At 38.3% G+C, this 26806-nt stretch overlaps 1 protein-coding gene across 5 annotated transcripts in view; it reads right to left on the bottom strand.

Moving 5' to 3' along the window:
- Nucleotides 1-1257: 1257 nt before the first annotated feature.
- Nucleotides 1258-26806, bottom strand: part of MCPH1 (microcephalin 1) — a 231741-nt gene continuing 206192 nt past the window's right edge. For 4 of the 5 annotated variants that reach the window (XM_048845288.1, XM_048845289.1, XM_048845290.1 and 1 more), the window contains 2 exons: nt 5956-6193; nt 1258-1555 (listed from right to left, as the gene is read on the bottom strand). In XM_048845288.1, coding sequence (XP_048701245.1) covers nt 1500-1555; nt 5956-6193 — 294 coding nt within the window. In that variant the 3' untranslated portion in view covers nt 1258-1499. Of the gene's footprint in view, nt 1556-5955; nt 6194-26806 lie in introns of those variants that run through there. The other variant, XM_048845291.1, reaches the window with a different exon arrangement.

Here is a 26806-nt window from a genome sequence, read left to right as displayed (position 1 = left end):
CATCTAGTCTGACCTCCTGCACAACGCAGGCCACAGAATTTCACCCACCACTCCTACAAAAAAAAACCCTCACATCTATATCTGTGCTATTGAAGTCCTCAAATCATAGTTTAAAGACTTCAAGGAGCAGAGAATCCTTCAGCAAGTGACCTGTGCCCCATGCTACAGAGGAAGGCAAAAAACCTCCAGGGCCTCTTCCAGTCTGCCCTGGAGGAAAATTCCTTCCCAACCCCAAATATGGCGATGAGCTAAACCCTGAGCATATGGGCAAGAGTCATCAGCCAGATACTACAGAAAATTCTTTCCTGGGTAACTCAGATCTCACCCCATCTAGTAGCCCATCACAGGCCATTAGGTCTTGATGATGAGGATGACCTGTTCTGTTAATTTCCTCTGAAGCCTGGTATGGGTATTGGTCATAGTTGGAAGACAGGATACTGGGCTATATGGACCATTGGTCTGACCCAGTATGGCCATTCTTATGTCCACACTGGCACTTAAATCAGCATGAGTTATGCCACTCAGGGGGGTGGCTAATTCACATCCCTGAGTTTTTATCATTGTGTGTGTTACATGTTTACAGGGCAGGTATAAAAACAAAGTTCTTGGCCTCAAAACCTTCCACTCTAGATAACGATGCTGAGATTTTCAAAGCAATCTAGGCAATTTGGATCACCATCAATTTCAATGAAAATTGGGCATCCAAATCCTTGTGTAGCTTTGAAAAATCTCAGCTTCAGTGCACAACTACAAGCGGGAACTAGGGCAGTGCGATGAAATGATGATGTTTATGAAGTATGTATCTTGTTGATTTTTGCTTGGAACTTTTTATTTTTAGTGCAGAATTTCCATTGTCTTAGTTTAACAATTCTCTGAGGGGAGGACTGGGGTTGAAAGGCATGTGTAATATGCTGCAGTGAAATTATTTGATTATCCGTTACTTTTACTGGTGCTCATATGTCATCCCATAAATATGAGGTTGTATAATTATATCTAAATATATATTACATACTAAGTTTAAAAAAAATTAGACATAACCCTGTGCCCACTTAAAAGTTGTCTTCAGACTGATTTGTGTTTGGAATTATTACACCAGGATAATCTTTCCATAAGCACCTAAGTGACAGGCTCTTAAGTCGAAAAGGGGTCCTGGGAGCCGAAGTCACTTAGGTGCTTTTGAAAATGTTGCCTCCAGTGTATAATCCTTGTACATGAGACCAGAATTAGGCCCAAAGACTTGCACAGTATACAAATAAATACAAAGCAAAAGGATTTTTATTGGGCAAATACCTTATTACAAAAGGCTAATCATAGGATTTCATTAGACAGACATTTAGATGAGACTCACCACACTATACCAAACTTTTGGCTGTATTTAAAAACCCATTACTGTCTCTTCATAAAATGTTGTATTCACTGTTTGTTCAGCTTCTTACTTAATTGAAAACTGGACACCTTTACTAATTTCCTCACAACCATAAGGAGGCTCTTGAGTTCGCTCACTGCTGGAACATGTAGTTTTCCAGAGGACATATCCTGTGCTGAGTGACTGAATCTACAGGAAATCAAAAAGAAATATGTTATATACTAGCATATTAGGATGAATGCATAACAAATAGCTTCTTATTAAAAAGGAAATATATGCTTTGTATAACACAATATACGCTACTAACAAAATAAACTCAGCAGACTGAAATTTTGGTATAAAGTACCTCTGAGGAGCTGAGAACATAGGGAATGAGAAGGACCATAAAGATATATGCTAGTGGTATAGTATGTACACTGCACATACCTCCAATCTGCTTTTTTAAAAAAATGCTCTATCTCTCAGGTATCAAATATGTGATTGACTGTAGGACTAATTTATTCAGTAGCGAACAGCTGGCATTGGGTGTGGAAAGCAGAACGTATATAACCAGAAACTAACTAGGTTACATAAACTAGGGCTACATTCTGATAAGAATAAGAGCATCAACACTGGATAAATCCCTGAGTAATATATGAATCTAGCCATTTGACTGGATTTGTATTTGTACAAATCTGATATCCCACATACTTTCAATATTAGATTGGAAGGGACACATTTTCATACAGGTCTGTACTCAGCCTCCACTTTTCTTGGGTATGTATGTACACTCACAATGTATAGGTACACTGACCTGCGTGCACACTTTAACTATTCTAGGTGTGGATCTACAAACCTATGTGTATACCTAGAAAACTTGCATCTATTGGAATTGATTCAGGATTGGATTGATTGATATGGGATTTTGGGTCAGCCCATTATAAAGATATGGCTTTTTTGCAAAATTGAGAGTCTAATTTGGATGTTGACAGCCCCTCCTGCAAACTTCAGTAGTGTTTGGATTCAGAGATCTGGTTCAGGCACAACTCTAAAGCACTACAAAGAGGTGAACTAGGAGAGTAATTACTTCATTACAACTAGGCATGGCAGAATTCAATTTTTTTAAAATAAATTGGAGACTATATCAATGTTCATTTTAAGCATTTTTTTATTTTAATCTATTTGAATTTTTACAGTTGCCATAGTTTTGGGTTTTAAACTTTATTCTATTTATTTATTTATTTTTTTATAGCTGTGGGAGATTATGGGGGATCAAACAATTATCTAATGACAGTAGATTTTGAGATTCAAAAAGTTAAAGTTTTATAGCTGTTTAAAAAACACTGTGTCAAAACATATAAAGGAAATAGCCTTAAATCAAACATTAAGTTCGCAAGCAGCAGTTTTTTACTTTGCCTATCAGTATTTTTAATTTGGTTTGTGTGTGTACAGTGAAATCTATGTTTACCAACATTTACTGACAAAAATCTAATCCTTCCACGCCTAATTATAACAGGTTAATTCAATACCCCTAGCAAGATGAAGGGGAATGTTTCAAGTGGCAGCTAATTCCAGCTGAGACTGGTTTTCACAGAGCTCCACCCACACAGCTCTCACAGCAGGATACAAAGGGACAATATGCAACTAATGAAAGGCAAGCACAAGGCATTACATAGAACACTCTCACAGCTTAACATACAGAGCACGACACTTAGCGTATGTCTGTACAGCGTATGTCTGTACAGTGATAAAAAGCCCACAGCTGGCCCAGGTCAGTTGATTTGGGCTCACTGGGCTCAGGCTTCAGGGCTGAAAAATTGCAGTGTGGACATTTGGGCTTGTGCTGGAGCCCAAGCTCTGGGACCCTGTGAGGATGGAGGGTCTTAGAGCTCAGGCTCCAGCCTGAGTCCCAACATCCACACAGCAATTTTTAGCCCCACAGCCCATGCCCCACGAGCCCAAAGCTGCTGACCCAGACCAGCCGTGGCTGTGCCATGGATATTTTATCCCTGAGTAGTCGTACCCTTTCCTACTGAGAGCTGTAAATTAACTGTTTCATACACAGTAATTACCAAGCATTCTTTTAACAGCTTGATTTTCTTTCTGCATTGGGAAGGAGATCAGTGAAATGAACTAAAAATATTTCCTAGATCGTTTATTTTTTACATGCTGACAGTGTGGGCTGCTGCTGTCCACACCTCAAGGAATTTACAATAAAAACAGACAACTGGCCTGAGAGTGTTTCTGCTTTGAGCATGGTTTCACTGTCCCCCTAGGTTCTATGGGGGAATTGGGATCCTCAATTTTGGACCTTAAGAATCTGGCAGGAGAGGCTACACAGTGCACCATGGAAAATATACATATAATTCAGAATTATATGTATATAAAATATTTTTAGAGATGAGCTAAAGCTGCAAAAGCACTGATGTGCCAAAGCACCCCTCTTATAGGCGTAGATTCACCAAGTTAGAGGTGTTAGTCCACTGCACTCTTTCCAGATGCTGATGTTCGAAGACTGATGGCCTGGCTCACCATCCTTCCATGGTGCCAATGGATCATGTACCTAATGGTTCAAGTACTTGTGCATATTTTGACGTTAATGACCGTTTCTGGCAGTCAGGTAGAGGAAACATCTCACCTCCAGAGCCCTTGGTGTCTATATTTTGAGGCTCTGGTACCAATATTGATCTTTTATTAAAAATTGTCTGGAAGGTGAAACAATTAAAAACAACAACAGAAGTCAGATGTTTAAAATAGAAGAATGCAATTATAATAAAATCATGATGAGGCTATAATGTTTGGGCAAAGATTATTGTATTAATTTCCCCACCAGAATTTAATATAGTAGCCATGCTGTACTATTTGAAAAAGGCACAGGAGAAAAAGTGGATCCCTGGACTAAAATTATGGACCAACTCAAAAACAACATAAATTATTGGTTATGCATACATTGCTAAACGGATGTTAGAGTGTCAGTTGGGATTATTATTTATGTCCATCTGGAATTTATGCTTGAAATACTAATATGTCCAAATGTATTGTTTAATTTACTACATCACAGTTCCAGTCTTCTCCTCATGCCCTATTTCTGGTTCTCTGGAGTTCTTACATACCATACTATGCTGTCTCGTCTTCTCTTTCCTTTTTTTGGCACACCTGTTATTTAATTCTGTTATGACTTTAGAGAGTGGCTCTCACATTGCAGATCAATCTAACTAAAAACTCACTTGTCTTTCAACTCTTCAATAATTTTATCTTTTATAAAGTATGAAATATACTTTTGTTTAGACAAGTGTTTTCTCCCTTACAACCCAGGTTTTCTTTCTGCTTCAACCTTCAGCAGTGTTTTTACTCAGACTTTGCAACATTATGATCAGACTGATTTATTTAACAACTAGTATCTGAAAGCTTTAGTATCTGCTGCAAAGCAGAAAGTAAAGCTATCTTATTAAGAAGACTGTTATTCAAAACACAAATATCTTATTTTCTTATGTTGTATTATGCAAAAAGATTCTTTTTAGGAGGAGAAGACATGGAGCTAATCTAAAAGATAAATACTCTTAGGACTGTGAATCCCAAGTAGATCACCAAAAGTTTTCTTTTGTGGGGATATTGCAAATGTACACTCAATTTATTGCAAGAACTTCAAGCTTAAAACTAATTTCTGTGGTGTCTTAGGAAAAACCACAGGACCCACAGATTTTAGCAAGAAATTTTCTTCAAGCAGAGTGATAGTCATAGCAAAGAACATTTCAGACATGCATACTAAATTACATATTATATACTACAAGGCAGATCCTCAGCTGGTGCAAAATGTCAAAGCGTATTGAAGTCAACAAAGCTCTGACAATTTGCACTAGCTGAGCATATTCCCCACGTATTTTTATAATCTTGAAAGACAAATTTTTCACCAGACATTTTCAAGAGAGTGCTTCCTAAGTGTTCTCTCATAACCTACTTTAATTAGACAAGTATCACATTTAAATGAAACGACTCCCATGAAATATGGAGGGCACAATTTGAAGTAATTTGGACAACACTATGCTAGGTCCAATCCCTAAAGGTGGGTCCGAAGATCAACACAGCCCAGCCCTAATTTTACCAGAAAGTCCCTGACAGCATGAAGTCAGGACTTCCTAAAGGGTAGCAACTGTAGCATAGTCTGTTCCATTCTCTTCTCTCCACACTCTCTCTCTGGTAATCTTCCGTCCATACTTCCGTCCATTGTTTAAATGGAGCAGCAACGCTCAGTATGAGGATGCAATTTCTAAAATTCACTTGTGCATTAATTGGTCTGTGTAAACCCCGCTGGTACATACTAAAGATTCCCTAGCGCTCTGGAACATAGTGCACAGCACTACATTAAGGCCCAACAGAAACTTTAGTGAGCAGCAGCAGGGTTTACACAGACCAAGTGCACTACACTAAAGCGCACTAGGGATCTTTTAGTACACACCAGCAAGTTTACAAGAACCGATTAATGTACACACATTAATGTGCTTTTGAAATCATCCCCCATATGGCATATTACCACGCTGTGTAGAAAACCCCTTAGCACATTTGAAAGCGCATTTTATAATATTATATTGGGCTGAAATTAAATCTCTTACCTAGTATCCATTTTTCTGATAAATATTTTATTTCAGGTTGCTTCTTTCCCAAACATTCTCCAATATAGATTTTGGCCTGACGTAGGGTTTTACATATTTTTCCTCCACACAACTGAACAAGTTCACTTAGCTTGTCACATGGCGGTTGACTGGCAAGAGATATAAACATTACAGGCTGACTTGAAAAGAGGTCCTGCTGATATTTTCCTGATGACAGGTTGCGTTGAAGTCTGCAGATCTGTTTTTAAGGAAACAAGGAAATTAAGAACTAACATGTTTCAATTTCATTTATAAGCAGCAAGTAAAGCTATTCTTTGCATTTAGGAAAAGAATTATAGGATACGAAAACAACTCTTTACATTCCCATGTAAACTCTTGGGTAAGTCATACCATGATTAGCTAACAATCACTATATATTTATTTTTTTATTTATGACTTTTTTTGGCTTGATACAAAAGCCAAAATATCCATGTGCCACTTATTTGATTTCCATAATCTAGCCAGGTATTTATTCAATGCTCAATCTAACATGGTACTTGAATACCTTACAAGTGTATAAATGCAGCAGGCAGTGTAAAGATAAGCTCTACCTTTGGTTCTCTCCCCCCCTTTCTGCAGCACAGGTTGAAGGCATTTGTTTAATAGTATTTGCATAGTAATTTTTAATAAAAAAGCTAAGTAGATGAGACGGGTTTTGTGTTTCTCTCTGAATGCGGTGAGAATGGTGGGCGCTTTTAGGTCTTGTAGTAAGTAATTCCACTTTGGTGGGCAAGATGCTGAAAAACCTCTATCTCCTGCTTCTTCTGGTTATAGACAGATCATCGGTCTGATTATAGACAGATCATTGTTCACAGTAAATCTTGGTCATGAAGTCTTTTGAGACCGCTCAGGTCCAAGCCATTGGAAGGCTTTGACCATTAAGACCAACACATAATAAACTTAATCCTATATTTTACTTTGAGCCAGTTTTAAGAGGCATTAAGGGAAACCTTTAAAAATAGGCCTTGTCTGCAGTAGGGGCTTTAGCACTGATGTAGCAATGCATATGTGTAAACGCCTCAAACCCTGGCTCCACTGAAATCAATGGCAAAACTCCCATTGACTTCAAAAGGGACCAGGATTTCACCCCTGGTATTGAGATGCACTATGCTACTGTAAACACGGCTTGTGCTGGTGCAGCTTACACCCAGGTTTACCGGTGGCAACTATATTTGTGTAGTTACACTACTGCTAAAAACTCCAGTGTAAACTGGGCTTTAGGAAAGTAAGATACGGTATGTTAATGGATCTCGATGGAAGTTGGTGCTCAGCATCCTTAGTCACAATAACACACATGCAATTTGGTTGAGAAAATGCAGATGACTAAGTGTAAGGGCCACATTCAAAACATCATAGACTTGTATTGTTGGAAGAAGCTGGATCCAGCTGCAGAGCTGAAAGAGCCTAACATATTTCAAGGAAAAGAAATGTAGTCCTGAACCTGGGGAAAAAACGAAAACAGTATTTTCCCTGCAGGTCCACTGTCTATATTTGCTTAGAAGGTTTGGTAGGTATAATGAAGTGAAAAAAAAACCCTAGGCAACCAGAACATGGAACCAGGGAAAATATGCCATGGTAAGGATAAAGACCCCTTTGTGATTCCCCCCGTGTTGAGGATTAAGCAGAAGAAATGCTGGAATTATGGTAAAGAATACCAGAGAAGTCTGTTCAGTCTAGGATCAGACTGGGCCAAGAATACAGAGAATGAATGGACAGAAGATTACTTAAAACAACCAAATCCAGATTTAAGATTAACAACATATGTGTGTATATAATGGGACTATTACACACTGTACCTCTTGCATGCAAACTCTTTCCCTCTTTAGAAGACTTTTTCCATGCATAACATAGAAAGAGAAAAGGAAAGTCCTTTACAAATCTGTGAAGTCCTTAACACTATTAATGTGGTTGTGTACTTACAATTAAACAAGAAAAGGGCTGATTGATGTACATGAGGAGTGTCTAGCAATTTCTTCTCCTGGTAGGTTTGGTATACTCTGGAACAGGGGTTCTCAACCTTTTTCCTTCTGAGGCCCCCCAACATGCTAGAAAAACTCCATGGCCCACCTGTGCCACAACAACAGGTCTTCTGCATATAAAAGCCAGGGCTGGCGTTAGGGGGTAGAAAACAGGGCAACTGCGTGGGGCTGTATGCCACAGGAGCCCCTGCAAAGCTAAGTTGCTCAGGCTTCGGCTTCAGCCCTGGGTGATGGGGCTCAGGTCCCCAGGCTTCAGCCCCATGCGGTGTGGCTTCAGCTTCCTACCCTATGCCTTAGTGAGTCTAACACTGGCCATGCTTGGAGGACCTCCTGCAACTTGCTTGAGGCCCCCCAGTGGGCCCTGGACCCCTGGTTGAGAAACACTGCTCTAGAAAGGGCAGATAGAGTACTGTGGAATGAAAAAACATTTCCTTTAGCTCAAGTATGAAGTTCAGAACTATTCTGGTCAGGTTGCTACTGCAAGTACTAAAGACTAACCATTACCCCTAAACTATCTAGAGCTGAAATAATCAAACCATTATAATAAAAGGGTTTTTTATAAGCCAATTAGTTGCATTACATAATGACTTGAGCATTCGGGCAGGGGTTCAAAATGATGTTCATAAAGATGACAGATGTGTGTTGCACCAGTTAAAGTCTTTTCAGTGTCTGATTTCACTTCCCGGTAAAGTTCAATACAGCAATCAAATCTGGAGGTCACAAATACATGGAACATCACATCTAAGTCTTTGTCTGCCAGGATTAGGTAAAGTCTCATGGCCAGCCACAGGAAGAAGATGGCATTTAAAAAAACAAACAAACCACAACAACAGCTGGTATTTAGGTTTCCAGGGTAAGTATAGGTTCTAGGAGGACACTGTGCTACAATACCACTTGATCAGTGAGGGAGCAGATGTCCTTGTTGACTAGTTCATTGAAATATCTTCCTCATGCCAGCAGCGCCTCCTCAGTCTAGTTCAGGTTTAACAACATATACAATAAATGCACAAACTGATAACTGGATCTGCCAAACCTATCTGATATTTTTTGTCCCTGTTTTCCTTGTTGAAGCTTGGTGAACTGGCTCTTAGGTAATAAACAACAAGAGCTACAGTTGCCAATACAAGAAGAGATGAAGGCAAAAATAAAAGTTTGGGCACAAGAGTGGCTGAGATATTTTTCGATGCTGGTAGTTTTTCACGAATGTGAAAAATAGGGAAATGATCTGAACAGTGGACTCCTGACTTTGACACTGACTCACTGTGTCACTTTGGGCACTTAAGATCTTTGTGCTTTAGTTTACAAATCTATGGAGTCGGGATGAAAATGCTCATCCAATTTACAAGTTGTGAAGTATTAATTAATGTTTGTAAAGAGCTTTCAGATCCTCAGATAAAATTACAAAGCATGTTTATTATCTTTATAAGAGGGAGTTTCTTAGTGTTGGTGATCAGTGCCAGACGAACAAGGAAAAACAAAGCCCATGCTGAGATACCACAGACAGCAGTTGCACAATCTCCATCGATGTCATTCTTCAGAGGAGTCAGTCCTAAATGAAGGTAAAACTTTTTATGCTCATGAAGTCCTTGGCTGCTCTGCTGAAACTACAAACTGTTAGTTTTCTATAAGCTAGCTTGCAGGACATTTTAGAGAAGCCAGAAGCTGACAGAGTTAAGGCAGGCCAAAAGGGTAAAATATGGTCAAAAATGTGTTGTAGCTATTTATTCTTACAGTGTTCAAACAACATATGCATCAATAAGGTCAAAGAGAGCTTTCCCAACTGACTTCAATGAGTACACGCTCAAGACCGTAATATACTTTGTAATCTCTGATGTGCAAATAAAAGGCAGGATTCTGGTATTCCTGTGATTGCACTTACTCACTTTCATGAATTACCAGTTATTTCAAAATGTGTATTCACCAAGCAAACATAAAAATGCTTTAGCTAAAAAGCATTCAGGTAAGAAGTTCAACAAATTATACACTATACTCTAATGAAAACAACACAGAAACAGAGCCTCATGATAAACATGATCCTATCTTTGGTGGCTCAAATAGCCTTCTTCTTCCGTTAGAGAGAATTGAGAACATCTACTAATCTCCTGAGTTGCTTATATAGACAAATCAGCTATATCTGAAAGGAGAAAAAATAATCACCAGGAGACATTAATTTAGTGTTAGTTTATCTAAAATTAACAATCAGACTTGATTCCAAGGGACCTTTGTGCTCGACTTGCCATGCTGCTTTTTTTAGTCTGGCGCTCTAGGGCTTCCAAGATTAAACTGATTAGGATTGACAAGATCTGTTTATGTTAAAAACCCAACAGGACATGAGTTTCTTAGATGGAAGACATACAATTTAACTTGATTGTAATCCTGCTGTTTCACACATTTTACAGGACATGATTTTAAAAGGCCCGTTGTATTCCCACTTCTTCAAACATTTTCTCTGAATGCATTTATTGTTCAGGTGACTCATAATGAAAAATTGTGTTATTTGTACAGTTAGTCCTACTACTGGAAATACACTTGGGTTAAATTAATATTAAAGGCAAAAATTGCATGAATGTTATGTTAAAAATTTGCACAGCTAATCACAAAGAGTCTGGAATGTAAATGTTATGATTCCAACAGAAACATTAGGTCAAGCTGTGTTGCACAATCCATGTAGTTTGGTATATATGTTTGTGTTATAAACGCTAAGGTTGGGATTTTCAAAGGAGTTAAAATGCTGAAATCCCTTTGAGATAGCTCCTACCTTTAGCCTCTTTTGAAAATCTCAGAATAATGTATTAATCTACATATTGACTGGAATAAAAGGAACAGTATATTGTACATTGTGCAATATGACCAAAATTAAGTTTCTGTTTGGACCTTACATTTTGCTTTTCCTGACACTTTTATTTTTAAGTACAGCTTTCCAGCCAGATTGTGCTTGGATCCTGCTCAGGTGTACAACAAGGAGAGAAACTCATCCAGAGGCTAGAAATAATTGAAAATCCTGTATTCAGACAGCACAAGGACTCTGCAGGGCTAGCATTGCTTTCAAAGCCAGCCTACGCATAGAGGAGTGGAGGTAGCCAGTCTTAGAAGAGAAAACATATTGCACGCTCTGGAAGCCATTTGACCACCCCCAACTTGGACTAGAGATTGAATGGCACAATCCACCTCTTCAAATTGAATTACCCAACTGTCTTTGTAACATTAAAGAGTTTGCAGCACTCCAGGACTGCTGCACACCCTTTGATTTTTTTTTTTTTTTTAAAGTTTGAGCAAAATCTTCCTCATTTCAATCCTAATCAGAGACCAAACGTGAGAAAAATTCAGCCCAAAGAAGTGAGTATTTCCACAAATAGCATTTGTGCAAACAGTTATTATGGAAACTATTTCATAACTGTACCTATAATAGGCACGACCAGCACCTGCTATGATATCAAACATTGATGCTAATTCTCCTGTCTAATTACTGTATATTCCTATCAGGTGGCTCTGAGAAGAGAGTCCCATTGACTATAGTAGTTATTCAGGATTTAGATATTTAGCTTAGTTCTTTCATCAGACAGATGAACCGGCAATAGCACCCCCCTTACATTGTTTGGCACTGTTATAAATCATAAATAATAGAAATTAACAATTTATAATCCCCTTTGAATTGAGGATTTGAAAAAGATCATCATTACACTGACTGAAAATTAAAGGTATTGAGAATTTATGATGTAGTAATGCAGCATTTCTTCATTACAATAACAACAACTGATCAACTTTCCTCCATTTTTCATGTCTTACATTTTTAATTCTTCAGATTGTGGGTTGTATGTTACAAAGAATATTAACAATAGCAACAAATAGGTAACATATGATGTATTTAAATATACTGCACGTATGCAGGATTGGGATTTTTGCTTCAGCCGTTACATTTAACTTCCTCTTTCTGAACTAGACACCTCCATAAACACTATCATTTTAGTAACAAGTGCTACAGTTGTGCCTGGAACTTTATGAGAATGTATAAAAACAGGTCCCTGGACAAAAGTACTTCCAATCCAAGACCTTGATCCTTCAGACTCAGGAGAAGGCCAGATCCACCTACAGCTGAACCTCAGAGTTACAGACACCTCGGGAATAGAGGTTGTTCTTAACTCTGGAATGTTTGTAACCCTAAACAAAATGTTATGGTCGTTCTTTCAAAAGTTTACAACTGAACATTGACTTAATACAGTTTTGAAACTTTACTATGCAGAAGAAAAATGCATCCTTCTGGTTCCAAGTGAGGTGTGTGGTTGACCAGTCAGTTCATAACTCTGGTGTTTGTAACTCTGCGGTTCTACTGTATTTGTAAGATTGGAGCCCAAGTCATACCAGAGTAAAAGAAGGTAAATGATCAGGTTGAGGAGGAGATGAGTGAGGATTGCAAAAGAAAAGTCATAGGGCTGATTCCGATCTTGCTGACACTGATGCAAATATTGACATCAGTGGAATTACTTCTGATTTGCACCAATGTGAGGTTGGAATAAGACCCCACAAAATGTATATAGTAACCTGCATCTCTATCTTTTTCTATCTGCCCTCAGCCTCCTTTTTGATTTTGGGAGAATAAGGTCAAGTGTGAGAAAAGGGATGGATGGCACAGGAGGGGAGGTTAGTAGCAAATGGCCATATACCTGACACACACAGTTCATTAGCATTCTTTCGAAAGTTACATGAAATATCTAAGTTATTCTAAGTCTTTTTAAGGTACAGTACAGTAGGTATCAGAGTTTAACTAAAAATGCACTCGGTATAAAACAAATTTAGGTTAAAGAAAATATATTTTAAAAAACATGATTTGTTTTGGTTATTAATCCTTTTGTCTTTGTGAATTATGCATGTGGTTTCCCCACAATATACTCCAGAGTGGCCTTTCAAATTCAGGTAATAAAAGTATAAGGACATGCCTAATGTTCCTACTTTTTTTTTAATGTAACTGGAAAATTATTCATCAGTGAAACTGCTCCCTTCCTATGAACTACACAAGTGTTAATGCACATCCTATAAGAAAAACAGTGTTGTATTTGAAGTACTCTCCTGCCTGAAACATGGTAGTAAGCATGCAATTCTGCACAAAGATTAAGGGAAAAATATTGCCCTAAATTACTTCAGCTAAAGGAAACCTTGAATTTAGGCTACTGTCATGAAGGCTGAGTCCACTTACCAAGCTTCTGAAGTATAACATCAAATAAAATCCACCATTAATACAGATTTATAGCTATATAATTGAGAGGTAGAGTGAACATTTTCAAAATTATGATGGCAGAGTTTTGTCCATAATGCTTGTCATTCACAGGAGATACATATTTTTTTGGCACACTTTGAGGACCAAATCTTGTTGCTTGTGAAGCCAATGGGTAATTGACCATTTCCTTTAACCAGAACAGGCTCTGACCACTAAAGGGGGAAAGGTTTGATTCCCTACTCTGTTATACCAGTTTTAGGCTGGTATAATGGCACTGAAGTCAATGGATTTACAGCAGCATAAAACTATGGTGTAACAGAGTGGTAAATCAGGCACAAAAAATAATATGCTCCATTAAGCTACAAATTTAGTAAGAAAGATAGTTCTAAAAATGGAGTTTAATGGAGTTGGGTAATATTGCTGGTGAAATCTTAAGGTCTGAGTTTACAGTTTCAGTGGGATTCAATATCGTTAAGGGTGCTCAGTATCTCTGAGGATTGAGCCATTAGTATTTGTATTTGCTGACACTGTAGTTCTTCAGAAACATCTAGGGAAGAATATGGGCCTAATTTATTGCATATATAGGAAACATTACACTTACATTGTCCTACATTTTCAGGTAGTCTGTCACTTTCTAAAAAATTGAAAGGAAAACACATATGTGGAACCCCAGGCACATTTGAAGATGAAGATTACACACACATGAAAGTGAAATAGAGTATCAGCCTGCTTCTGATAAAGAATAGTATAATGCAGTGAAGACAGCTTAGAAGTACAGTTATCCTGCAGTGAGGGTCTTGAAGAATCTGCAGGATCCTACAGGGATCAAGGAAGCCTGCATAACTATACACTACCTTGGGTAGGTCCAAGGAGAAATGCCCTAGGTTTTCATCTTTCTAAGTGTCAGTATAAAAGGATGAAAATGATCAAACCAAACAGTGTCATTGTTTAGATAGTAACAAAGTAAAGTGCAAACTTGTTATAGTGCTTAAAAAGCTGGTTTGATCTTTTTTGTCCTTTATTTATTTTAGAAATTTGCTATTAGTCATTTAACATTATAAGCAGTTTTAAACTTGAAAATGTTATTCAGTAAATATTTAGTTTAAAACTATATTGGAATGCTGCACTAAATAGTGGATTTTTAAAATTAGGTGCTTCATAACTAATACGATCTGGTTAAGAACTGGATTTTCCCTAAACTTACCAGCTGTTCCATGCAGACATTGTTCTTTGTCTGTGAAGAATTCTATTGAAGTTAATGGGGTTGCACATGAGTGCATAGTCCAACAGGCATGATCAGAGCCATAACAGTATGCTCAGCAAAAATTACCTGGGTTAGCTTGTCTGCTCTAATAGCTACAATAGTCTCAACCTTTCCTTTATCAGCATCAAGGAATTTCGTTACTAGGGCAGGTACTTATCATTCTGTGAAGAAAACTCAATCTGTAATGTTTAGTGCAAATTATTGAAAATATCGTATCCACATTCTAGTATATTAACTGGAACTGATGTTTTTCTATAAACTATCAATACTGTCCAGCCAAAGTACGGGCTCCCATTTTGTCAAACTGCAGAAGAACACGATTTCAAATGACAGAAATGCTAACACCCTTTTTGTATGACTGATAAAGGAATGTCAACATCCCAACATGCATTCACAAGTGGAGACTGTTTGCGGGCAAATCCATGTATGTGCATTAATGGCTTTGGGGGTCTGAAAAAGTTTGAGCATCTGTTTGAAAATCTGAGGCAGAAAAATTACCCGCCAATTTCTCCTGTTGACAACATCAAGAGAAATGTGTTATAAAGACAATTGATACACAGCAAAGACTGTGGAAATTCCTCCAAAATACTTCTCTTTTTTCCTCAGTAGTTTTCTACAGAAGTGTTTTCTGGCAAAAAAGAAAGTGAAGGGTGAAAGAAAACTAGAATGAAGACAATTTTACTAATAAAGTTTCTTTATACTATGTGTTGACAGACAAGCCTTACTTCTCTCAAATCTCATAGACTGATAAGTAAGGCTTACTTCAACAATATATTCTCTAAAAGACATAGTCGTATTGGGAATACTATACAAAAATGTTTGGCAAACATATCTACTGTTTGGCAGATATTCAAAATCATACTTGAAGATGTTTGGATCACTTCTTCCTCCAGAGCAAATTTTTGCAGAAAAAAACAGAACAAAATTACTTACTTTTAGTTTAGATTTGCTTTTTTCCCACTGAACCAGAACAATTTATAAAATACTATGTAACATAAATATGACAGCTATATATTTTAAAAAAAGAAAAGAAATTAGGCTTATTGAACACATATGCTTTTCCCTAGTGTAGATCAATAGAACTTAAAACTAAGGTTTGTATTTCAAGTGCACATACATCACATCAGAAACTTTAAGGTTGCAAGATATAGTAAGTTTCATTATAATTCCATTTTACTTGCACATAACTTCCCCCAAAAAATCTCTTTCTAAACTGAAAGTTTCCATGTTTGGTCTCAGCACAAATGAATTTTTATGGAAAATTTAAGAAAATCCCTCGAAATGTAGGCTTCGATCCTGCAATCACTTGAACGTATGCTTAACTTTACACAGGTGAGAAATGCTGTTGACCTTAGTGGAACTACTCACGTGAAAGTCTGTGTAGGCGTGAAAAGAACAGGAGTACTTGTGGCACCTTAGAGATTAACAAATTTATTAGAGCATAAGCTTTCGTGGGCTTCAGCCCACTTCATCGGATGCATAGAATGGAACATATAGTAAGAAGAAATATATATACATACAGATAAGTTGGAAGTTGCCATACAAACTGTGAGAGGCTAATTAGTTAAGATGAGTTATTATCAGCAGGAGAAAAAAACTTTTGTAGTGATAATCAAGATGGCCCATTTAGACAGTTGACAAGAAGGTGTGAGGATACTTAACTTTAGGGAAATAGATTCAATATGTGTAATGACCCAGCCACTCCCAGTCTCTATTCAAATCCAACTTAATGGTATCTAGTTTGCATATTAATTCAAGCTCAGCAATTTCTCCTTGGAGTCTGTTTTTGAAGCTTTTCTGTTGCAAAATTGCCACCCTTAAATCTTTCATTGAGTGGCCAGAGAGGTTGAAGCGTTCTTCTACCGGTTTTTTAATGTTATGATTCTTGATGTCAGATTTGTGTCCATTTATTCTTTTGCATAGAGACTGTCCGGTTTGGCCAATGTACATGGCGGAGGGGCATTGCTGGCACATGACAGCATATATCACATTGGTAGATGTGCAGGTAAACAAGCCGCTGATGGGGTGGCTAATGTGATTAAGTTCTATGATGGTGTCACTTGAATAAATATGTGGACAGAGTTGGCATCAGGCTTTGTCGCAAGGATAGGTTCCTGGGTTAGTGTTTTTGTTGTGTGGTATGTGGTTCCTGGAGAGTATTTGCTTCCGGTTGGGGGGCCGTCTGTAAGTGAGGACTGGTCTGTCTCCCAAGATCTGTGAGAGTGAGGGATCATTTTTCAGGATAGGTTGTAAATCTTTGATGATGCGCTGGAGAGGTTTTAGTTGGGGGCTGAAGGTGACAGCTAGTGGCGTTCTGTTATTTTCTTTGTTGGGCCTGTCCTGTAGTAGGTGACTTCTGAGTACTCTTCTGGGTCTGTCAATCTGTTTTTTCACTTCAGCAGGTGGGTATTTTAGTTTTAAGAATGCTTGATAGAGATCTTGTAGGTGTTTGTCTCTGTCTGAGGGATTGGAGCACCATTAACCTCAGCCTAGACCAATCCACACAAGCGGTCCATTTCCTGGACACTACTGTACTAATAAGCGATGGTCACATAAACACCACCCTATACCAGAAACCTACTAACCACTATACTTACCTACATGCCTCCAGCTTCCATCCAGGACACACCACACGCTCCATTGTCTACAGCCAAGTTCTAAGATACAACCACATTTGCCTCTCACAGTTTGTATGGCAACTTCCAACTTATCTGTATGTATATCTATTTCTTCTTACTATATGTTCCATTCTATGCATCCGATGAAGGGCTGTAGCCCACAAAAGCTTGTGCTCTAATAAATTTGTTAGTTTCTATGGTGCCACAAGTACTCCTGTTCTTTTTGCCGATACAGACTAACACGGCTGCTACTCTGAAACCTGTGTAGGCATGGGGACTTAAATATGCAAACTTACATTAACAAATGAGGTCTTAACTACCCACAAAAAAGGAAAAGAAAGATGGATGGCTTTAAATGAGAGCATCCTTGCTTGCTTGCATCCATTCAACTAGGTCAGAAAAAACACAAAATAAATTCATCTGTGTGTGATTGACTCAAACAATTGACAATAATTTACAAATGAACTAAGAGATTTTCTCCAGAGTTTAATACATTTTAAGTTTCAATAAGGACTACTTCTTTAAGTGTCTAGATTCTGTTTCCTCAAAAGTAGTTGAGAATAAAATTCACATCAGGCATTCTTTCACCCCCTCTTTCCCCACCTGCAACCTAGATCACAACAAGCTGTAGGACAAAAGTAGCTGAACCAAAAATAAACAAACTGTTGAAATAAGAAAGCGTTGCACATTTTAGTTTCCAAAGAACTTGTTTAAGAACATTATGGACAACTGAAAAAGGCATATAATACAAAAATGAGCATGCTTTTACCAAAGGCTCACTACTACCACACATATCCTTACAAACACTGTCACATGGCAGTGAGTATGAGGTTAACTCTGACAGATGTGAGAGAATGTTTAGCCAGCCATAGCCTCTAAAGATGCAGGTACAGAAAGGAAAGCCAATCTGGGATTGACCCATAAGAAATATGGCTGACTTAATTAAATTTAGTTAATTAACCTTTGTGCATAACAACCTTATTGTTCTCACACAGTCTATCTCCTGTATGACAGCAATAGGGAACACTACTTTGTTGGATATATCCATCCTTCTATTTGTGATCATTTTCCATTTTTGCCATGTGGCTTTCACATACGATCTACCTTCTCAGCTCATACAATGTCAGTTGTTATACCCTTACTGAGTTTTCCCATACTCCATGAGCAGTCCCATTGATTTTAATAGAACAGCTTGAGTAGTAAGGTACTACTGAATGTAAGTGGCAAAATCTGGTTAGAGAAAAACATAAGAAGGACATTGCCAAGAGATACAAACATGATTGACCCAAAGCAAAACTGAGGAACACCATAAACATATCTGCCTTAACACAGGACACTGAAATGTAGAGTACTTAACAAGCTGACTACAGTATGACAAGAGGCAGCCCTTTAAGAGAGGTGCACCACAGGCTAACATAGAGCCATAACTTATTAAGAAGAACCTGTGTACCATGCAGCTAAATGTTACATATCAACTAGTACAGCATTTTTCAAAGTTTGGGTTGCAACTCAGTACTGGGTTGTGGCATGTCAGGCATTGGGTCGCTCTGGTCAGCACCTCCAACTGGGATGTTAAAAGTCCCATTGGCGGTGCTGTCCAGCTAAGGCAGGCTAGGGCCTACCTGTTCCAACACCATGCTGCGCTCCGCAAGCAGCCAGGAGCGGGTCCGACTTTTAGGCAGGGAGGCCACGGGGTTCCACGTGCTGCCCCTGCCCCAGGCACCAGCTCCGCACTCCCATTGGCCAGTTGTGGGCCAATGGGAGCTGTGGGGGTGGTGTTGCTTGTGCGCCTCAGGACCTGCTGCTGGCCGCTTCAGGCGCAGCGCGGTTCGCGGTCCCAGGACAGGCGAAAAGCCTGCCTCTGCACCCCAGCTGCACTGCTGACCAGGAGCCACCAGAGGTAAGTCCACACCCCAACCCCCTGCCCCAGCCCTGAGCCCCCCAACCCAAACCCCTCATGCATCCCAAACCCTTCATCCCCGGCCCCACCCCAGAGCCCTGACTCCCTCATGCATCCCAAACCCTTCATCCCCTGCCCCAGCCCAGAGCCCCTCCCACACCCTGAACCTCTCATTCCTGGCCCTACCCCACAGCCCTCACCCCAACCCTGAGCCCCTCCCACACCCCAAACTCCTCAACCCCAGCTCCGTTGGGTCATGGGCATCAACAATTTTCTTCAAGTGGGTCCCCAGAAAAAAAGTTTGAAAACCACTGAACTAGTAGATGAAAGCCTGTGCTGTCTCAGGGGCATGGCAGTTGGGCCAGGTAATCCACCATTTGTGTTCAGTATCTGATTCATTTTTCCTTAGGGTTCTCCTTGTTTTAGCTCTCTGGATAGGTCTACCCTGCAATTAGACACCTGCGGCTGGCCTGCACCAGCTGATTCAGGCTCCAGCCCAAATGTCTACACCATCATTAAACAGCCTCTTGGTCCGAGTCATCTGGCACAGGCCAATCGCAGGCATCCAACTGCAGTGTAGACATACCCTCTGGGGCCAGTCAGGGTAGCTTTCTTGCTTGGCATTGTGTGGGGTCAGAGCTTAGAGTGGTACTAGACGTATGGGAACTGTTTTCACTTGTACCCAGTTCTGCATGGCTTGGAATCAGATTATTTCAGTAGTCGTGGCAGGTCTTCACATCAGCATGCTTGTATACCCTTTCACCAAACACTGTATCAGGAAACACTCACAAAACACTACAGAGGTGAACGTACGAACCCAACACAAAGCAGTGGGTATTATTGACCAGAAAATCCTATGGAGTGGAAGTAAGGCCATGCCTGTAGGTATTTTTGGACTATTGTTTCCATGGGCTGTGCTGTAGTGAGCCATGTTGATGTTTGTACATGTTCCCCTAAGATAACGCACAGAACTGCCCCCTGGCTGGAAGCACAACCACCATTTTGTTACTCCACATTGTTACCCCACCATTTTGTTACTCCCACCTTCCCTGATCAGCTATCACATTCCAATAGCCACGGAACCTTTGGAAGCAGACATTCCATCTGGTCCTCACAGGGCCCAGTGATGACTGCACCAGGTGACATTCTGAGCAAACAGAGCTCTGAGCTATGTGTGTAGCTGTTTCCATCACTTCATAATGACTCAGACATTCTAGACTTCAGAATGATAGACAGACAGAGGGACAGGCCTGGAAGATTTGTGCAGGCATCGAATGAGAGGTATGTGCTGCCATGGAGCGTGTCTAGGGTTATTGTCCATGGTGACTGTGTTGTTGTGTAGATGGTTCAGAAGAACTGTGGCAAATGGGCCAAATAATCCACCATGTGTACAGTCTCCCTCATACAAGTCAAACTGTTGCATGCAAATTAGAGTAAGGGTGTGAGTGATAAAGTAGAGTAAGGGTGTGAGTGATACTTTTGATAGCACAATGGTCTAGGACTCTGCATGGAACAGATACATGCCTTACTACTGTAGCTATACATTGCATGGGTGTAATTCATCAAGTCAAATTGACTGAAAACTTAAAACCTGGCCAGAAACAGACCATGAAACCCTATGATTCCACCTGGTGATATTTTGAACAAAAAGAGACATCAACATTTCTTACAGCTGTTTTCAACTGTTTCACACTGACTCAACAGACACTCTAGGCTTCAGGCTGACACACAGTGTGACAATCCTGGAATTTATTGTACAGATCAAGTTACTAGGCAAGGGAGCAATGTTTGCATAGAAGAAATATATTAAAATTATGGCATCATGTGAATTATCTTAGGTTTCTTATTTAATTTGTTGCTTTGGGAAGCCCTACATTATTATTATTATTTTAAATGACAGGATATTTTGCAGAAAGCTCCAAGAATGACATTTGTTTTGGTGACTGAGGCAGGAGGAATGCTTCCATCAGCCTTTAGGAGTAAATGATAAATCCAGTGCTGTCATCAGATTTGCTATACCTGGCAAAGTGTAGATGAATAATACTTTGATAAAGAAAAAGGTTTCCTATTCCAGTAATAACAAAATCAGTGAGCTTGTTGAAAGGAAAAGCCTGGCAAATGCGATGGGTTACACAGATGCTCCCTAAAGAGTCTCTCCCCAAACAGTTGTATTAGCCCATCATAAAAGTAATGTTACATTGAGAGTAACTCCTAGTTTTATTATCCTAAAAATATACATATTCTAGTCCTTCTATTCCATCTAAAACAAACCATAATTATTTAGCAAAGACAAGAGTACATTCTCTCCCCCGCCTTAATTGAAGCTGAATGCCATTAAGAACGCCCAACAGTACCGCAATGTGTGCCAAACTTGAATTTTTTTAAGCGTCATTTGAGTTTTAAAGGCTACAGTAAGTGATGGGAACACAATTGTCTTGGGAATCTACAAATAACTTTAAAAAAGCTCATAAATCTGGCTTTTATGTCTTAGTTTTCAACAGCTTCATAAAATATGTAAAAGCTTGAACACAGTAGGTTCTTTTTTCTTCACATTTCTTAGGCTTGACTTTTCTCAATCTTTTTTGATATGCTTCAGTGAAACGAATAGAAAGGACGTTGCTTTTAAAAAAATAAATTAGGCACTAACAAAATTACTTAAAGTTTAGCTTTGTTCTTTTCAGTTATATTAAAAGAGAACAACATGTACCCATTCAAGTACGACAGCTTAAAATAGTCCCTCAGTATTTTTTTAACATTGTAAAAACACCTCTGTCCAAGAAATGATGCACTTTAATATCACAATACATTATCTTATGATGAAACAACAGTAATTGGTACCAGTACATATAATTTTGTAATGTAAAGCTCAGAGATCTCATACTAACACTAAAAATGTCATTATCATGCACCAATTCTGTAAAATAGTTTATGAAGAAAAAAACTTTTAATCATGAAACTCTTTTCACGTGCACTAAAATGAAACCACTTTGAAAATAGTGTGTACCTTGCCCAACTACCAACAGAGGGACCAGCTAAAATTGGCACAGATGTGCAAAGTCTTTAAAGCCATTCTGAAACTAACAGTGCAAAATTGTTGAAGTATATTAGCTGATATATCATTCAACTGTATGTGACCTCTGTGGAATGCATCCTTACTGCAACAATGTAACATAGGAAATATAGGACACAATAAGTTACCTGCCTTCCAGGAGCTCCTTATGGCCCTACTACTATGAATATTTCTGGTCCAGGATTTTTATGACCATCACTTCATGGCAGAACATTTTATTTGTGGGTAATGCCATCTCTCCTGGTGTGTCCACTTAAACTATTGTGACTGATTAAGGGAGAGAATCTCACGGGAGATACAGCACACAAGGAGTGTGTGGAGTCATTCAGTCCTGCCCTTGACATAGTAGTGGTTGCAGCTTCAAGCACACACCCTGCCATAGTAAAACATGGTTCTGTTTTAAAAACATTTAGTCGTATGCTTTTTAACTAACATGTTAAATAACAGTCACTTCGAAAAGGTAGGGATTCCATGATAGCTGCTGCAGCAGCTCTTCCTTCAGAGGCATTTAAAAATGCTCTTCTGTTTGAAGTTTATCTATCTACTACTGGTATAACCCTTAGAGTGATTATAAATGAAAAATTACAGAAGTAGTATTTTCCAGTTTGCTTACTGTGTGCTTTGAGCACACTTTGGGTGGGCCTTTCATTCAGCAAAGAAGGAGAGAAAATCCTGGAAAAATAGACAAGAGTAGTTCTAATGCCACAGACATAGGTAGGGAGGCTTAGGGCCAAATTGTAGTACCTGAAACTACTTTTACCCCATTTTTAAACTTCGTAGATTTCAAGTTGACAGTGTCCCTTTAAAAGATTTGTTTTAACAAAACAAAACCACATGCCAAAAAATCCACCCCAAAACACAAAACCAAAAAGAAAGGATATGGTCTATGGCCTATGATTTTCTTCTCAAAGCACTCATTTTCAATGTTTCTAATTTCAGAAACTGCCACCCCCCATCTTGTGGTTTGGTACACAGTTAGCAGCTAACAGAAATAATTTTTGTTTGCCAAGATTACTTCACACTCGTGTGCTTTCTGATAAAGAGCTGGTGACCTTACAGAAACCTGAAGCAAAGCAAAGGAACTGCACTCTTCACACTACTTTAACTGTCAGTGATCACATCAGATGCTGAAGGGAAAACAGAAGTTTGAAGTGGTCTTGGCAGGTATTTGGAGTAAAAGAAGGAAAATTTTCAAAATGTTTTCTTTGCAAATATACTGTCATTTTAAAATATAACATAACTTCTGTTTTGGGATCTCAAACATTTTTAATTTTTTTTAAGTGTTTTCATTCACCTTTAAAAGATATTGGAGCATATTGTGCATTCTGAGAGTACTATTGATATTACTTATTTTCTGCTTAACTAAGAGTTTCCCTATAGTTTTAAACAAAAAGTGGAGCAATGTTCATTTAAGTTACATGATGTCTATGTTCACCCTTGCAGGATTTGCTGCAGGTAAAAAAAGGCTTGGCTTGTAGATAAGACTATCATTGTGCATGACTCTAACATATAAGGACACGGAGAAGGCACAGATCAAGATATTCTATTTACTGTAAATGTAATTTAAGATTTTTCTGTATATTGGAAAAGTTGCTTTGCATTTGAAATAAAGCTGCAAAGCTTTTTTTTTTTTAAAAAAAGGTAAGCTGATATGACATGGCTAAATATGGAGAATTGAGTAGTCCTTATATGATAGTGTTGGTGGCATTTCAGAGTTGTTGGACGAAGCGTGCACTGCCAGTTGCTGACTCTTCCCTCTAGGAGGACTCCTTTCTAGTTTCTTTTCTCATTTCCTTTGTTAGTCAGGTGGACTAGGTGTTCTCATATTTTAAGGACTATGTAGGACAGCGAGATCCACAGTTCTTTTTTTAAAGCTCCATTGCAGTTAATGTATTTTAGTGAGAGTAGAAAGCCTTTCCAGTAGGTTGTTAACAGCATAAACAAGAAAATGGAGATTAAAGACTCCAGAGCTATTGTACATAAATTATGAACAGCTGGATATTAGAGTTCAGGTGAGGGATAAGTAAAGGCAGAAAATATTTAAAACACAGAAATAAGATGGGGCTTCACACAAGCCTATTAGAGATGTTTTTCCCAGCCAACAGACTGGGTCACTCAGAGAAGAATAGACCTGAAGAACATACAAGTTAAATAACTTCTCGTTAGAAGATGTTCCACATATAATTTCCATTTATTTATTTATTTGTTTGTTTGTTTTAAAATGATGGCTGCAGTCCTTGTCCACCCAAAACTCCCATTGAGTTCAGTGGGAATTTTGGTGGACACAACAGGAATTCATGGTCAATACAATACAGACCAAATGAGATATGGAGGGCAATGCTGACTCCTTTACACAGGAAGATACTCAGAATTACTAACATGTGGACAAACTGTGAAGCCATTGTGAATTCTATATATGTTGGGGAATTACATCATTACAAGACGTAGCTGTTCTGTCTTCATATGTAGGCTGAGAGGATCTATATTCAAATGCCCAGGCTGGTTAGAGGACTGAAAAGAGGCATTTCCTTTTGTAATTAATTAGTGCTGAAATAACAGTTCCAGAAGCATAAAAGGAAGTTCTTTTTAAAACTCAACTACTGAACGAAGTGGTGGCCCTTTGGTCACTGCTGTCCACTGTCCAACACCCATGCTCACTTTTGTGCCGCAGAGGCAGCATACTCAGCCTGTGGGTTGAGGGAAGGAGAGATCACTCTGCATATACCTCTGTGGCTAAGCAAAGTAGTTGTATTGATGGGATTTAAAGGGAGCTCAAAGCCCTTCTTACTCGCAGAATACCAGTGTTATATGGAACTTTGAGGGAAGGGGAAAAGTAAAATCTTCCACTGAGGTCTGCTATTGTAGACCAAATAATTTTATATTAAAAATAAATATGCCCCAAATTAAATGAAAGTGGCTATTTTGTCTATTACTACCATGCAAGATCTGAAAATTATGCCTGATTGGTATATAAATTAAGAACAGCTGTATATTATAATTCAGGTAGAGTGAATAAAGGGAGAAAAAAACAGAACATTTTTATTAACTGCCTTTTAAATATTACTTTTAAAGGTAGAATGTAACAGATCACTTACATCCATTAAAAGCTGAACATATTCATTCATAAACAATGCTATTGTGCCAACATGATATACTCACAAACATATGTATATCAGGATGACATAGACAGACACCTGTTTTATTGAGTTGTTTAATCAGGCTTGCTAGCAGACAAGAGAATTTTATACATAATCTAAAATTGAATCTGTACGTAATTTCCTTCCCCTTTTTAACTGAAGATTCAAAGCAAATCAAGGGGAAACCTACTATGAGACTACTTCCAACAACAGATGACTCAACTAGCACCTGAGAATTTGTTGTGCTTGTATGTACTGGGGTTCTGAACTTCCTGTTTCAATAAAATACCAAACAAGTTGTGTTTCCTTTACAAATATGCTCTTACATCAAGTCCTGTTCCTATAATTTCAGTTTTTGTCTGCATTCCAACATTTTTTTTGGCAATTGCAGAAACATTCTAATTAAAGAGTGGAGAAAAACAAGCATCATTCATCACAGAGCAAATGTTTGAAAGATCATCTTTGCTGGCTAATTCTTTCATTCACTTTAAGTTGGCTTTAAAGAGCTTGATTTCATTTTGGCATATGCTAGTCCTAAATCAAACACAGGTAATATCTTTTGATGAGGTCCTATTAGTATAAAAATGGAAAGTGATTAACAATTCTCTTACTAAAATTCTAATGGCATACAAAACAGAATGCTTTCTGTGTGAAATGGATCAAAGGTATTTCTGGGAAAATGGCATTGTATTTTAAAATATCATACTGTTCTGTGTAGGTAATTTTATCTCTCTCATCCAATTAAACCATTTAACACAATTAAATATAATTTGAAAATTATAATTCCCATCCTAATTGGAAGTGATCACTGTTTTTGTCTCAACATATTCTAGTTGATCAAAGTAATAAGTATCTTTTTATTGTTCTTACCCTTTCTTCCATATTAACAGTCTACATTAACATCAAGAATCCAAATAAAAAAGCTCTTTCTGCTTGATTTAGAGCTATTATGAGAAAGGCAACCTCCCAAGTAGAGTTAAATCGCAGAGCTGCAAATACATGACTACAGCATAATGGTCTGGTTAAGTACAATACAAGCCCTATGCATTAGTTTCTTTCCTTAATGTCATTGGTATCACTTAGTTATAATAAGCACAGGACGAAGCCCTTTGTCCGAGCAACATTTCTTTCATTTTCTTTCCTAGAATCAATACATTGCACAGAGTGATAGTCACTTCTGTCAACTAGCTTCTGTTTAGAAACCACCTGAAAACAAAGCTGAGGAAAAATGTGCAAACATCCTTGTTTTAGAATCTACCTCAGTGATAAAACTGGAAATGTGTTAGTAACCTACATTGGTTGCTCTTTTAAATAGCTGATTTACCTGTACTAAAACTAAGGTCAAAAATTAAATTATAACAGAAGCTTAAAAAATGACATCATATAATTTACTTATCCAAAATGGAATGCCTAAGTTAAAGGTGTTTGTTTGTGCATTTTATATACCATCGTGAGAGACATTGCTCCTATTTTTCTGAAAAATCTGGGATAATTTGTCAGTCAAATGTAGATAGAATCACTACCAACCTTGTCAGAATTGTGTTCAGTTCTGTAGGTGGAAGTATTAGATACTTTCAAAGAGCTCTGTACCACTGTGGTATGCCACTGTTGGCTGGTCAAGGCCAATAGAGA

The sequence above is a fragment of the Caretta caretta genome, chromosome 3 (genome assembly GCF_965140235.1).
Source record: "Caretta caretta isolate rCarCar2 chromosome 3, rCarCar1.hap1, whole genome shotgun sequence".
Taxonomy (NCBI): domain Eukaryota; kingdom Metazoa; phylum Chordata; order Testudines; family Cheloniidae; genus Caretta; species Caretta caretta.
Note: the sequence above shows the minus strand (reverse complement) of the source record. Positions and strands in the feature narration are given on the sequence as shown.